Genomic DNA, 16,498 nt, shown 5'->3' on the forward strand with positions numbered 1-16,498 from the left:
TTTTTTTTTTTAATCATGTTTATCAGAGGTGGAATAATAAACTAGTTTATAAAAAACGCAAAATATTTGATTATAAATATAATTTCTCATTGCAACAGTATTGATTTATTTAAATATAAAAAGAAACTCCTTCATACTTAAGACAGAAAAATGAAAAATATATAAATATAAAAAGGCAATTTAAATGAAAATAAAGAAAAAACCTTGTATTTACAGATAAGGCCACAATGACCCACTGTGTTTAGAAAGGATAAACTTGTACTAAAAACAAGTTATAAATTTGTAATGGTGAGAAGCATATTTTGGAATGCAATTTACGTTTTCAGGACTATTCCCTGTATCTGAAATTACGGCTTCTAATTAGCAAAACTTAAGAAAAAATATGAATAAACTAAAAGAAAAAAAAAAACTAAATAAATGGTAGGAAAACAATTAGTTATTTGACAAAAAAAAACATTCAATTTAACAGATGATACAAATCAAATTTGCAGATGTAAAGGAAATCAATTCATAATAAATAATTTCAATTTTATAATAAGTATTAAGTAACAAAATAATCTAAAGTTAACTGTCCAGTTATCCATAATAACATGATTTTTTGAACTGATTGAACTGACAAAATACATTAATTTTATTTCATTTTAATTTCTTAAAGTTACAACGAAAGTCACTGAAATGCAATAGGTTGGATTACCTTCACAATATTTTCAAAATATTGTAGGAAACGGTTTGAATTATACGTGGTATGAAAAATAAATACAGATGATCACAAAAACATGAAGGTCACCTTACTTTAATACATAAAATGCAGTCGAAGCTGCGTATCAGATCTTTTATAGAAAATTTTATATTGGATAAAGTTCCAATTTGGAGGGCCTGACATTTCTTTTCTTTGGTATAGGGATAATAATTTATTTTATCATAAATATAAGCTAAACACTAGCCAGTTGTTGTATATTCTACTGGATAAACAAGTGGCAACATTGTAAATAAAGTTGCTGTGAAAAACGATGATAAAAATAGAGAATGATATGCAGAATTCATCAAAATAGTAACAATTTCAAACAAAATACTATCTTGATATTTACAATTGGTGATACTGTGGGCAGAAGTGAAGTAGAAGTTTCTTTAAATAAACTATGCTACACTTTCTATTATTCTTTCTAAATGTACCTCAAGCTAAAATGCTGTTTCAGTTAGAAAGCTCTTCACTTTGGAAATGCCCTTCTTCAAACCTTTAGCGGGAAGTTCCATTCCAATTACTATTTTTTCAGGCTGTTTTGGTACTTGTGGTATGTTTAACAATTCTCGGATTTCGTCAGGACTCATAGCTCCAAGCAAATCCTTTTAGAAAAAAAAAAAAGAAAAGAAAAAATAGCAAACAGCCAGGCATTTAGAAATTCATTTAACTGAGTATAATTAATGCTATTTATTAATTGGGGAAGATAATGTGACTCTTGAATGTATGTGTAGTGCATCATGCAGGCATGGTGTGGATTCGATCCTCAATCACCAAATTTCACTTAACAGTTCAACAGCACTTTTCTCATAATAAAACAAATAGTTACATTTGCCAGATGCCTTTGCTATGCAGAATAATGTCTTTGCCACTTGACTTTTCTAACCTCTTCTAGGCCACCAAAAGCTAGAATAGAGATAACAGACCGCCAACGAAATCTATTGTTCTCAACAATATGTCTATCCTTCTGGCTGGTTTTGGATAGTTATAAAAACAAGAACTCTGTAAGCCAAAGTCAGTTGGTGAGAACTGAGTCTGGTTGACTGGCTGAACAAAATGCTGTCTCTAAAGGAAAAGGCACAAAGGGACAACTATGGTAACTCACCAACAAAGCAATTGTTCGTCCCACCACTCACTCTCTGTAACATTACCATATCTCTCTATATATACTACTATGAGGTCGTGTACACACATACCGGCCAAAATTAACTCTTTTTACCTCACATGCATTTCCATTTCCTAGTTATACATACCAACATGTCATGGTTTTGGACATATACAAAGTAACAGTAAATAAATATTTCTTTACAACTTCAATCACTATTCTTCCATCTTGCATACTGGCAACCAAACAACAACCGTTAGAATTGGTGACCCCCGACTACATCTAAAAACATAACTGTTACATATGTAAATATAGTTTAATAAGGCTATAGTGGTACAAACTACAGGAGTTGTGCTTGACCTACTAGAAATAACAGCTCCTTCAGATCATACCCAGCCACTTTGGGAAAAACAATGACACACTGTATAATGTCTTACATTCTTCAAAAACAACGGGAAGGAACATGAAGTATTCTTAGCATCATTATGGAAAGATGTACCTCCACTGCCATACTAATCCCACAAGGATAAATGGCTTGGTACCTAAATCTCACCTCCTACATAATGCCAGAAAGACACCTCCTGCCAACATATTAGAGACACCCTGCCTGTCTGTGCCTGCTTTAGACCATGAAGGCAGCCAGAGAAATTCCAAAAATTATGGAGAGATGCAGCTTCACAGCCATAGCAAAGGTGATTATCTTATTTCTTTATTGCCCACAAGGGGCTAAATATAGAGGGGTCAAACAAGGACAGACAAAGGGATTAAGTCGATTACATCGACCCCAGTGCGTAACTGATACTTAATTTATCGACCCCCCAAAAGGATGAAAGGCAAAGTCGACCGTGGCGGAATTTGAACTCAGAACGTAGCGGCAGACGAAATGCCGTTAAGCATTTCGCCTGACGTGCTAACGCTTCTGCCAGCTCACTGCCAAAGGTGATTATCTTAAACACTGAATAAACTGAACAAATCAAAGATCGATGAAAAAGACTCTTTTCTAACTGCATGGAAGAGATGTGGACACTGCAATCTGCATGAAGGCATCATCATCATTTAATATTCAAAGCAGTAACCCTAAATAAAATTTGATTGTATAGAGGGGACACTTTAGTTCTAACAGAGAGTTTCTCTAGTGCTGGTGGAATGATGAAATCCATTGCCCAGTTTAACTTGACCACCTTAACTTGGTGCCTTAAGTGTAGTTCACTGCTACAAAAATCTGGGCCAATCTTCCAGTTTGGGGATAACTTTTACCCTTCCTCCCACCAGTCTTAGAGTCCTTTATGTCTAGAGTACTATCCTTCCTTCTCTGATTAAAGTATTACAAATATTAAAAGAAGAGTACATTATCCAATGTGTCCTTTTCGTAAAGTTGAAGGGTGTGATTTCTGAGTGAAATTTGTTAACTCTAACAGGTAAAGACTTTGTTGTTGGGTCAGTTTTCTCAATATCTATTATTGTAGGCTGCAAGGAGATAAAATAGTAGAAAAAATCTTTCAGAAAATTAAATTATTTTAAATTTTAACTTACCTGTTTACTGGCAATAATTAACCATGGAATAGTATCCAAATACTGGTTGGCTTTGACAAGTTTATTCAGCTCATCTTTAGCAAGGTCTACAAGTTTAGCATCAGTTGAATCAATAACATAAAGCAAAAGATTTGTTCCATCAATGTAACGGCCCCAGTGTGGTCGAAGGTTTGGTGCACCACCAACTGAAAATAAGTCAGATACAGGTGTAGTTAGGTAATTTTTAATGCTAATAATATACAGGGTTAGCTTCACACAACCAACTTTAATCATGTGAAAACTTTCAATGAAGTAAAGGCACATGAAGCAAACTACAAACTTTAATATTTGATGCAAAAAAATGAAGGTGGCAAGCTGGCAGAATTGTTAGCACACTGGGCAAAATGTTTAGTCAGTCTTCACATTCTGGCACCAGGCCAGTAGTTTCAGAGGAGAGGGTAAATCAATTACATTGACTCCAGTGTTCAACTGATAATTGCTTTATTGACCCCAAAATTTGAAATCAATCATCATCATCATCGTCGTTTAACGTCCGCTTTCCATGCTAGCATGGGTTGGACGGTTTGACTGTGGGCTGGCAAACCAGATGGCTGCACTAAGCTCCAGTCTTGATCTGGCAGAGTTTCTACAGCTGAATGCCCTTCCTAACGCCAACCACTCCGAGAGTGTAGTGGGTGCTTTTACATGCCACTGGTACTGGGGCCAGTCAGGCGGTACTGGCAACAACCTCGCTCGAATTTTTTGGGCCAGACAGGCGATACTGGCAACGACCTCGCTCGAATTTTTTGGGCCAGACAGGCGGTACTGGCAACGACCTCGCTCGAATTTTTTGGGCCAGACAGGCGGTACTGGCAACGACCTCGCTTGAATTTTTTTACACATGCCAACAACGGCACAGGTGCCAGTAAGGCAATGCTGGTAACGATCCCGCTCAAATGGTGCTTCCTACATGCCAGCGGCACGGAAGCCAGTTAGCCGCTCTGGCAACGATCACGCTCAGATGGTACTCATAGCAATATTTAATGCAAAAAATCTCAGTAACTCCAGTTTTCTTCTGTAGACAGGATTTTAAAGAACTTTAGGCAAAAATATGTAAGGAACTTTTGTGACATTACTGCATTTTCCAAAGTTAGTAAAGCGTGTCTAGCGAAATTGTTTCAATTTGAAATTGAATTTTGATCATCTACTTGGTCTAGTAAGAATATAGTATCATATTTTTCCACTCACAATACAACTGTTATAAGAGTAACTCAGAAATAAGAGTTACACTTTAAAGTGGCCATGTCCAACCACCAGACAAATCACATCTCTAAAATTGTCAACAAGGCTGAGGGTATCTTAGCATTACTCAGTAAGAACTTTGTCAGCCGCTCTCCTGCTATCTATTTAAAGCTGTCTTTGACTACAGTACATCCATAGTTAGAGTTTGCATCACCAGTCTAGATCAGCATATCAATTTTCTGGAAACTGTTCAGAAACATGCAATGAGATGAATACTCAGTCAGGCATCTGCCATACCCTGAACATCTTACTTTCCTGGGCATGCACACATTAAAGCTCTGATGTCTGACAACTGACTTGGTAAACAACTGCAAGATAATCCACCATCTTTCCAACAACAACCTTGGGCACCGTTTTGAATTCCATATGTCAAACACTTGTGGACACGCTTACAAAATAAAAAAAACAATACAGCACCCAAGACTTTTGCAAACATTTTTCCGTGCTCAGAATTGCTGAAGCATGGAATAAACTACTTGTATCAGTTGTTAGCTGTCAAGACACTTTATCCTTCAAAACTCCCATGATTCCTAAAATTCACCAACTGATACCCCAACTTATTTTTTAAACTTATTCACTGTTCACTTCCTGTGCATATTCTATGTACTGTTCCTGCAGTTTTTGTTACTAGTTCTGATGAGATGTAGTGTACCTGGGCACTATATACAATAATTTCATTATGATATCCATCTGGTTGCGCAACCTGCTTGAACCAATGCACATCTTCTACACCAGATGTCCTGGTCTTCCATAGCAGTCTTCATATCCTCAACCGCACATTCAATGTTTTCTACAAGTTGAGGGATACAGCATCTTCTCATTCTGCTAATATCTGTATGTCCATGTTTGGGTTTCCAAAGAAGGAAATCATTGGAAATTTCATCCTTGCTTCTCCAGCAGTGTCCTGCATAACACATTCTTCTTTCTCTGATTATCAAGGTGATGGTAGCAAGGAATCTGCCATTCAGTCACTGCTTTGTAGGGTGTTGCTACCAAGATAGATTGAGAACTGCATGAAGCATTCATATCAGAATAGACATACCTAAATTTATTCACACATTACCTTTTGGTAACACTCTTTAAAAGTATAAATTACAGAGAATCATGTTTTTTTCATTTCAAAACTCCAGTTGCTTTTATATGAATATAAAATATTGAATACTTTTAGAATTATGTGTTAAAAGAGTAAAACCTTGGTTATACACTTATGGTTTCTTCTATTTATCTGTTTCTCGAGTCAATATTCAACCTTTGTGAAGTCGCGTGGCTCAGTGGTTAGAGCGTCGAGCTTACGATCGTGAGGTTGTGAGCTTGAATCCCGGACAGGGCTGCATGTTATGTTCTTGAGCAAGACACTTTATTTCACGTTGCTCCAGTTCACTCAGCTGTAGAAATGAGTTGCGACGTCACAGGTGCCAAGCTGTATCGGCCCCTTTGCCTTTCCTCTGGACAACATCGGTGACGTGGAGAGGGGAGACCGGTATGCATGGGCGACTGCTGGTCTTCCATAAAACAACCTTGCCCAGACTTGTGCATCAGAGGGTAACTCTCTAGGTGCAAACCCATGGTCAGTGTCTGACTGAAGGGGGTCAAAAAAAAAAAAAAAAAATTCAACCTTTACTTCAATACACTATACCTGTTAGGATATACATGAGTCAATGAAGGAGTCACTATGTGGCCGCTCTAACTGCTAGAAATAGCAATAAAATCTTTCTCAAATAACACTCTCCTACCATTTTATATGAGAACGGAATGTTCATTGCTTTTGATCATAGACCTTTTTGATTAGAGTTAACCTGAGGCTAAACAATCACAAGTATAAACTGTAGAACAAAGAAAGTTTTACTTAACTTTGGTAGAAAAGAATTTAGAACAAGATCTGTCTTGGTCAGACTCTATGCCTGAAGGAGCATCCTATTATATTCTGATGGTTATAGGTTGGGTTAATTGTTAGAAGTGAAAACTAATAATTGGCTTTCAGTTCATAATTTTTATAATGACATTTATTTCTTTTCATTAACATAGCAGTAAAAACAGGTAACAGATTCTGTTGCACCTCAAGATAACAAACTCTGATTGTCCAAAGCTTTTTGCCTAATTAATAACTTATTAAACCAAAGAAAGGTTATGAACAGAATCATTAGCACACTAGACTTGGTGCATTTCTTCAAGCTCTTTTACAATTTGAGTTCAAATACTGCTGAGGTCAACTTTGCTTTCCTCACTTTTGAGAGGTCAATACAAAGTTCTGGGCCTAATGTAATTGAATTGCCCCTCCCATCAAAATTGCTGGCCTTGATCTGTTGTACAACAGTCTAGAAGACTGTTGTGATTTTGGTCACTTAAATGCCATGGAAACTAAGCAAATGGCCTTATGAATCCTAGAGAAAAAAAAAACAACCACAAAGCTCAAAGAACTCAAAGAACCATAAAGCTATCCAAGTTTTCACAAATGGAATATCTTTTATTTTTCACTCGTTTCAGTCATTAGACTGCAACCATGCTGGGGTACCACCTTGGAGAATTTTTAGTCACATGAATTAACCACAGTCAGTACATATTCTTTTAAGCCTAATATTTATTCTAGCAGTTGTTTTTGCTGAAATGCTACGTTACAAGAATGTAAATACACCAGCATCAGTTGTCAAGCAGTGGTGAGGGACAAACACACACATATGTATACGATGGAGTTCTTTCAGTTTCTGTCTACCAAATCGACTTTATTTAGCCTGAGGGTATAATAGAAGACACTTGCCCAAGGTGCCACACAGTGGAACTGAACTCAGAACCATGTGGCTGTGAAACAAGCTTCTTACCACACAGGGCCTATGTATGTGTATATTCTAAAACTACATTACACTGTTACTTTGAAAATGTTATTATAATCTTCCTATCTTGTTCAGTTGATGTACTAAAGGAAGAACACCTTTATAACACAGAATCAAATCTATTAATAACGTTTGTATTGTTTACAGTTCTGTGTAATTAAGAAGAATGATATTGTTAATTTATAAACGAACAAGAGAAACAATCATTTAAAAGTATGAATATCACAACTTCATATGCCCTCTAAAATATTAAGACTTTGTATCCAGGCAAAAGAAAAAACATGACACTAAAAGCACAAAGTATTATGTATCAGTAGAGCTACATAAATTTATATACAGCTTCAGCTTTTGTATTGTATCTTGGGGAGGGGTCTCTGCCCACAAGCGGGCCAACCAAATGAACAGAAGGATCACTTTTAGGATATTCTTCTGCAGGTAACCTCAAAGACGGCTGACAATGATCTCACCTCTGTGACTGGAGATTTTAATGGTTATGTCGGACAGCAACCTGGTATCTTCCATGGTGTACATGGAGGCCATGGAGTTGGTACCAGAAATGAAGAGGGAACTAGGCTCCTGCAGTTCTGCAATGCAAATAACCTATTGATCTGCAAACTAACTTTAGGAAGCTAGCTAACCATCTGATAACCTATCAATCAGGTGACTCTGCTAGCCAGATTGATTTCATTCTCACCAGACAGCTGGATGCATGATTGCTCTTAAATAAAAAAAGACATACTCTGGTGAAGAATGTACTCCCCAGCATAGACTAGTTATTAGTGACTTTAGACTCGAGACAGAAGGATACCAAAAAGCAGACCAATCTGAAAAAGAAGGACTTGGAAGCTTAAGAACCCTTCACATGGTCAGAGATTTAGGGATATCCTTCCCGAGAAATTTGATGGGAGGGAAGAGGAGCTACAGTCCTGTGACATAGAAGGCAGCTGGAAATTCCTGCAAGACAGCTTGCTGAATGCCACAAACCAAATCTGTGGCTGGTGCAAAGTCCCTTCCTGACCTAGGGTAACCTGGTGGTGGAACAATACTGTAGACAGGGCCATTAGAGCAAAGAAACAGGCTTGGAAGTCCTGGAAGGGTGGGGGTAGCAGGAGAATGTATCAGATAGCTAAAAGGGAAGCTAGGAGACAGGTATATATAGCCAAGGGAGTAGCAGAAAAGAAGTTTCCCAATGTTCAGCAACATGAGGACCAAAGAACTGAAGCATTTCGGATTGCAAGACAGTGTGTGAGAGAAAACCGTGATGTCATAGGAGAGAAATGTGTTTGCATGGATGATAGTGCCCTTGCAATTAATGATTTGGCAAAGAAAGAGGCTTGGAGATGCCATTATGAAAGACTGCTGAATGTGGAGAATGAATAGGAGGAGGAGAGTCTGCCAAAGGTTAACCCAATTGAGGGACCAGCAACCCGAATCGACAGTACCCTGGTAGATAAAGCAATTAAGGATATGAAGACAGGGAAAGCACCAGGCCCATCAGGAATCACTGCTGAGATGCTTAAAATATCAGGCGGTGTGGGTTATGGTCTTGTCACCCGCATTGTAAATCAGGTAGTTCATGAAGGAGTCATACCCAATGACTAGTGTAGCAGCACCATAGTCAACTGCTACAAGGGGAAGGGTGATGCATTAGATAGAAATAACTACAGGGGTATCAAATTATTAGATCAGGTGATGAAAGTTAGAGAGAGGGTCATAGCCCAACTAATTAGGAAGAGAGTTAGCCTAGATGAGATGCAGTTTGGTTTTGTGCCAGGCAGAAGCACCAGTGGTAAGGCAACTGTACTTGGCTTTTGTTGACTTGGAGAAAGCCTTTGACAGGGTCCCCCTATCCCTTATCTGGTGGTCAATGGACCATTGGTTGGTAAGAGCTGTACAAGCCCTGTAAAAGGATGTTGTCAGTAAGGTGAGGGATATTAAATGCTTGAAAATGAAGAATATCACTTATATGATGAGAACACTCTTTTACAATTATGCATAATGTCAAGCAAGGGAGACACACACAAACACTCATATATTGATGGACTTCTTTCAGTTTCCCTCTACCAAACCTATTCACAAGTTTTTGGTCACCCTGGGGCTATAGTAGAAAACCCTTTCGCTAAGCAGAATTGAACCTGGAACCATGTGTTTGGGAACCACACATAATAATTCCTGCACCTCCTTATTTAGTTTTAGAACAAACAACAGTAATATAAACAAAATATAGAAAAAACAGTATCAAAAGTAGTTTTGAAAATTACCTTCCCAAAAATTGAGAGCTTTTTCTCCAACTGAAGTTGTCACAACAGAAAACCCCTGTGTTGGAACATATTTTTCTGAGCTCAGTTGATTACTCATGGCTGAGATAAATGTTGTCTTTCCAGCTTTTTCAACACCAAGCACTAATACTCTTTTTTTATTGTGATCATCTATTCTGGTAGTCTGAATAGAAATAAAAATTGATAGAGAGAATTTAATAGTTACAGTGGTTTCACATTATAGCATTATAAAAAAAAAAAGAATGCTTAACTTCAAAATAACTAATCCAAATAGTACTTCTGAAAATATACACATGTAACCTTATTTATCAGTGATTCATTCATCACTGATCCAAGATATCATAGTGTGCTCAATTGTGAACCATGTTATGCTTATCACCGATTGATCTGTGATAACATAGATTAGCAATCAGTCAAAGATTCTGCTTGTACAACAAAAATGCTCTCCAGCAACCACTCACAATTCTCGGCTACACTAAATGCACTTGTGTTTACACCACCATGCAAGTCTATGTTTTATTTGGATTTACATGCTCGAACCCATCAACATGGGTTCAGTGAAAAGAAAGAATATCAACATGCCTGATTCTTCTAACAAACGAGGCAGATGAGTACATCTTCTACATGAAATGGTGGAGATGATCAATAAAACCATGATGGTTGAAGTGTGGACCTCACATTTGATATCAATTAATCTGCCATTTTTTCCCAATTACAAAGTGAGTAGAGATAATTCAGTTATCACTAATTCATTTATCACTGTTTTTGTTTTTTTGTTTGTTTTTTTTTCAGAACCAAATCTCCATGATAAGTAAGAATAGATGTATTATCATTTAATCAAAGGCATTTCTCTTTCACTGGTTCTTTTTAACAAGAATTTTATCATTGAGAGCATTGAAGCTGGATGAAGAAAACTAAAGGGTTATCATTAAGGAATATAGCAATGCAATACAAACCAATTCAACTAAAATTTTAGTGACATCAGTGTTAATAACAATGATTTCTAACTTCAGCACAAAAGCAGACTTTTGTGGGGAGGATAAAATCAATCTCCTGGAAACTGTTCAGAAACATGCAACTATATGAATACCTGATATCAGGCATTGCTAATATTTCAACAGAGACTTGGCATCATATTGGTTTCAGATTTTGGCACAAAGCCAGTAATTTTGCAGGAAAGGCTAAGACAGTTGCATCAACCCCTGTACTCAACTGGTACTTATTTTATTGACCCAAAAGGACAAATGGCAAAGTTCATCTTGGCAGAATTTGAGCTCAGAATGTAAGGACAGGTGAAATGCCTTTTAGGACTCAGCATTATATTAAATGAGAAACTGCAAACCTGTTAACTTTTCAACCACATAATTTTTGCAGTAATTTATCCAGTTTGACAAGAAATGATATAATGATTGAAACAAATTCAAGCTGCTGGTCAGCATCATGGCATGCCAAACTTTAAGGGTTTTAGTTTAATTTTCCCCCACCCCTTATGGATAGGAACTAAGATTAGGTTACTGGCATGTTTGCCATTTTCAATCAAAAATGAAATGAGAAGATGCTGCCACAGTATAGTTGGGCAAAGGTAGCAAATGTACATTGCTTCCATTAGTCTGTTAGTGTTTCTTCATAAATCCAAGGTAACAACTGTTCTTTCGAAAGACTCAATCATACATTTGTAAACTGTATATACCACTCTTTCATTTGATTTTAGTGTAACACGCTCCACATTTTATAAACTGCCCTTGCAATGTTCCCTCATCTGTTGCTCTTGTAGTAACAAAAGAATCAGTTATCATTATAATAATTATTATTATTATTATTAGGAAGGCAGTTAGCTGGCAGAATCATTAGCACACCAGGCGAAAATGCTTAGCACCATTTCGTCTGTTCTTACGTTCTGAGTTCAAATCCCACCAAGGTCGACTTTACCTTTCATCCTTGATGAAATAAGTACCAGTCGAGCACTGGAGTCAATGTAATCAACTAGCCCCCTCCTCCAGAGTTTCAGGCCTTGTGCCTATAGTATAAAGGATTATTATTATTATTATTATTATTAACATCCACTATATGGAAATGAATTGAACATGTCCATAAGTATGTAATGTAATGAAAAACCATAGTTATTAGTTTTTGCCTTATTACAAAATTTATAAGGAACTGAGTGTGTGTGTGTGTGTGTGTGTGTGTGAGTGTGTGTGTAAAATAAAAAGTCAGCGGGTAGGAGAGATGAATATATTTATTTCACCAGCTGATGTAATTTATGAGAGTTGATGTAACCAGAATATTCTGTTGATCTAAAGAGCTAGCCTTCTATATCTGAATTGAGTTTTAAATATACACAAGTACTATGCAATTTATAGCATGCATATAAGTGTAGACATGTAGAATAATTTATTACACACTTATATAGGAATTATTATAACGTGATAGAGACTGTGAAATGGTCATCATCCAATGGTTATCAACTGGTGAAATATATTCATCTCTCATACCACCTGCATGCACTCCTCATAGAATAATTTCATAGACTGGATCTACTGGATTTCAGCTGCATAGGACTCCACATTACACTCAGTATCGGATTACTATGTGGATGTAGCCCAGTCCACCAGAGGAGCTTTTTTATGATTACCATATATTGCACTACAGATTTATATATATATAGTGTATATTTATATCTATTTATATTTATTTATTTATATCCTCTTATAATGATTGTACTTATTGTATTGTATTACTCATTCATGTACGCTGTTTTGTTATATATTTTTATGTTTAACCTTAATGTTCTTATGTAGCGGTTTAATAAAGTATGTGATTGGGTATTATCTGGTGGTTAATAAATGATTTAGATGTATTTCTCCATTTTCTTATTTTGTATTATTAATTTATGGTAAAAATAATTTTACCTTTGCCCATGCAATACAATAAATGAATTAATTGCATCACAATTCTTAACATTTATGTATTAACTTTGTTGGGTACTTCACTAGCAGTATATTGGATATATGTTATCCCATGGAGGGTTGAATTTGCAACCCCTATCTCAATTTGTGTATATATATATATATATATATACATATATATATATATATGTAGGTATGTTGGTGCAAACAGGAAAAATAGAATTCAAAATATGAGTATATGTATATTTTTTATTAATATTTAGCAGAAACAACAGAGTGACTGAAGGTCTGAGAGTTTCAAGTATTGGCATTGATCAAACTAGTTAGTTTGATAAATGCCAACACATGAAACTATCGGACTTTGAGTCACTCTATAGCTTCTATATATATATATATACATATATTGGGCTGGCAAGAAAGTAATTTTGGTTTTTTAGTGTGAAATGAATGTGCAAGGACAGGGCTATATGATGGCTGTGACATCACTTCCCAACCAAGCTCCAATAATTTTTCATGAGTTAGCAAAGATGTGTGGTCTAGCATTGGATTTGACAATTCTGGCCGTTTTTCTTTGATTGCTTCCTCCAGTTTCATTAGTTGTTGACAGAAAAACATCTGAATTGATCGTTTGGTTCCTTGGAAGCAGCTCAATATACACATCTTTGTAATTCCACCAAATTGACAGCATGACCTTTTTTTTTTTTTTATGCAATTCAGCTTTCAACGTCGTTTGTGCTGGCTCATTACGCTTGGACCATAATCGTTTTCGATTGATAATATTGTAGACAATCCATTTTTCATGTTCGTTTTTGCACTCCACGTTAAAATTGATACTGAACTAACAGCTATAAACAAAATTACGTGCAACTTGCTTCTAAAGTAAGCTAAAAGTAGCAGCTATCAACTATCAAAAGGAAAAAAAATCATAACACTGACAAAAGTCATTCAAAAATTCGTGACTCAGCAAAAACGAAAGGACTTTCTTGCGAAGCCAAAATATATATATATATATATATATATATATATATATATATATATATCAATTAATGTGCAATATGTGGATGTGTAGAATCTTGTGGTAATCACACACAAAAAAATCTGCATGCATGCATGCATACATACATACATGCATGCATGCATACATACATACATACATACATACATACATACATACATACATACATACATACATTCGTTCATTCATTCGTTCATTCATTCATTCGTTCATTCGATTGCATCGACTCTAGAATATCCCCGGCTTTTAATTGATTGATAAAAAAAATGATGAAAGGGAAATTCGACCATGAGAAGATTTGAACTCGAAGTCGAGAGATAAAATAAAATATACGATATCAATCAAGCTTTTTTTAGTTACGACTACAAGCATTATTGTAATACATTCAAGGCGGCGAGCTGGCAGATACGTTAGCACGCCGGGCGAAATGTGTTACGTTCTGAGTTCAAATTCCGCCGAGGTCGACTTTGCCTTTTATTCATTCGGGACCGATAAATTAAGTACCAGTTACGCACTGGAGTCGATATAATCGACTTAATCCGTTTGTCTGTCCTTGTTTGTCCTCTCTGTGTTTAGCCCCTTGTGGGTAGTAACGAAATAGGTATTTCGTCTGCCGCTACGTTCAGAGTTCAAATTCCGCCGAAGTCGACTTTACCTTTCATCATTTCGGGGTCGATAAATTAAGTACCAGTTGCATACTGGGTCGATCTAATCGACTAGTCCCCTCCCCAAAAATTTCGGGCCTTGTGTCTAGAGTAGAAAAGATTATTCTAATACTTTATAGCACAATATTAATTCCTTCTAGTGTTGGGTTGATTAAGTGGGTGTGGAATGCTAATTTGACAATGACAACACGTGTATTTTCTATGGTAGGCTTCTGAAATACATTTCTGGAACAGGGCCAGTCCTCTCTAGCTCAAAAGTTCCTAAGTACTCCACTATTAAGGTATTTTAAATAGCCTTTCCGTAATAGCCACCGATTATTCTCCTCCAATTCAGCTCGTAACCCAATACGTTGTTGCTTAACTACTGTTGCTATAGCGGCAGACTGCCTGCCAGCTCTCCCTTTCTCTTCTCTCCCTAGTGTTAATTAACTAGGCAGTTTTTGCAAATAGCGATCACTACTTTCTTTTAAACAGTAATGCATGCCGTTTACGATTTCTCCAAAAATTTCCCCTTATCTCTCTCGCGATATATATATATATACGAATTTATGTTTGCAACATTTTTTACATAAGTATTAAGCTTCAGTTTTATTGAATAAAATGGGGGTATGTGTACCATTCAATGCATTCTCCTAAAAAAAAAAAGTTTGCAAATAGTAATCAGTAAAGTCAGTTAATTTAAAACTCCATCACTACACCCGCAATGCGCACATGCACCGTACAATTCTATTATAGGGACGAAGCTTCTACGTCGTCGCTTGCCAGGTTCAGCTACCTTTGACGTCATAGAGTTTTCAAAATACGGATCTCTTAATACATTTTAATCTCTTAAAATCTTAGAATTTACAGTAATAGTAGTTAAAGCTAGAACGTTAAGTCACCACCATAGCAAGAGTTAGCACGCGCAGAATTTTACCACGAGCTGGAGTATTTCACTTTAAAAGAGCCAGCATTGCATATTCTAAATAAAAATATTTATATTTCATAGCATTGATACTAATTGATTTTTATTTACAAATATTTGTGTTTTATTTCATAAGTTTACCTGGATATACGTTTTATTCCCGCTAAGAAGCCTAGTTTCACTATGGTATCTGCATATTTAATTACGTATAACAATCGTAGTATTGGCAATATACGCAACGAAGTTTACGAAGTTCTTACAAACTAACGTATATGTGCAAGATTTCGGCTTCGTTTGGGATTTTTGCTTATATAGACAAGAAGCTGGTACTTTTGGAGGAAAAGAAGTGGTAAATTGTGAATTTAAGCTTTTCGTAGAAACTGGAACGTAGTGGCAGTCGCTGTTCACCAAGAATTTAACCGGTACCATAGTTATACTACTATTTAGGCGGGACAACCTCTGCGCTGACATTGAAATAATATCCAAATCTCCCTTAAAACAAACCTTACTATCTTAAAGAAATTAAGTGTCGTGAACAATGCAAATAACAGACATACTAAAAGATGGGGTGGTCACGGTTCGAACGCTTTTGAGCATAGGTTTGCTCGGTCTGGACAGAAATAGTGGATAAACAATAACAGCTATTTACATATATACACAAATGAATAAACATTATGCCCACCAATACATAAACAAAACCGAAGTTGCAACTATATCTTGGAACGATGCCAGAAATGGAAGCCAGTTTAAGAAATTATAACTGTCTTGGAAATATTTCAATTACCTTTACACTGGCATTTTGTTTTATTTGTTCTTCAGATTGCAGTTGCTTGTTAACAGTGGTCACCGAGTCGCCATCATCAACTTCAACTTCCTTCTCGATAGGCTCGTCGCTGGTTTCTTTCTCAGGCAGAGAACATGTTTCGTCTGCTTTCTTATCATCGCGACTTCGTCGCTTCAAGACATAGAAAGTGTAACCGGCTATTATTGACAAGCCGGCTGTAATCACCATAGCTACGAAAGGCCGTATGCCTTTCCACATTTTCGAGCGGAGAGAGATTTGCCAATTATTCACTTGCTGAATGAAAGAGGAACAGACGATAGTCAGAACGAGTTTCGATTAAAAGTACTTATTCCATTCATTCGAGCCAATTCATTGACACATTCTTTAAAAGTCGATACAATTGTTACATTCTTAAAAAGTAAGAGAACGGAGGCGCGCACTTCCGGTTCTCGCGAGAGG

At 36.4% G+C, this 16,498-nt stretch overlaps 1 protein-coding gene across 1 annotated transcript; it reads right to left on the reverse strand.

The window, feature by feature from the left end:
* LOC115230893 (ADP-ribosylation factor-like protein 3) lies at positions 1-16,498 on the reverse strand. Its single transcript, XM_029801005.2, has 4 exons — positions 16,040-16,498; positions 9,748-9,928; positions 3,378-3,562; positions 1-1,344 (listed from the first exon to the last, which is right to left on the reverse strand). Exons 1-4 carry the CDS (start codon positions 16,295-16,297, stop codon positions 1,180-1,182), a joined length of 789 nt encoding a protein of 262 aa, XP_029656865.1. The 5' UTR covers positions 16,298-16,498; the 3' UTR covers positions 1-1,179.

The sequence above is a fragment of the Octopus sinensis genome, linkage group LG2 (assembly GCF_006345805.1).
Source record: "Octopus sinensis linkage group LG2, ASM634580v1, whole genome shotgun sequence".
NCBI lineage: Eukaryota > Metazoa > Mollusca > Cephalopoda > Octopoda > Octopodidae > Octopus > Octopus sinensis.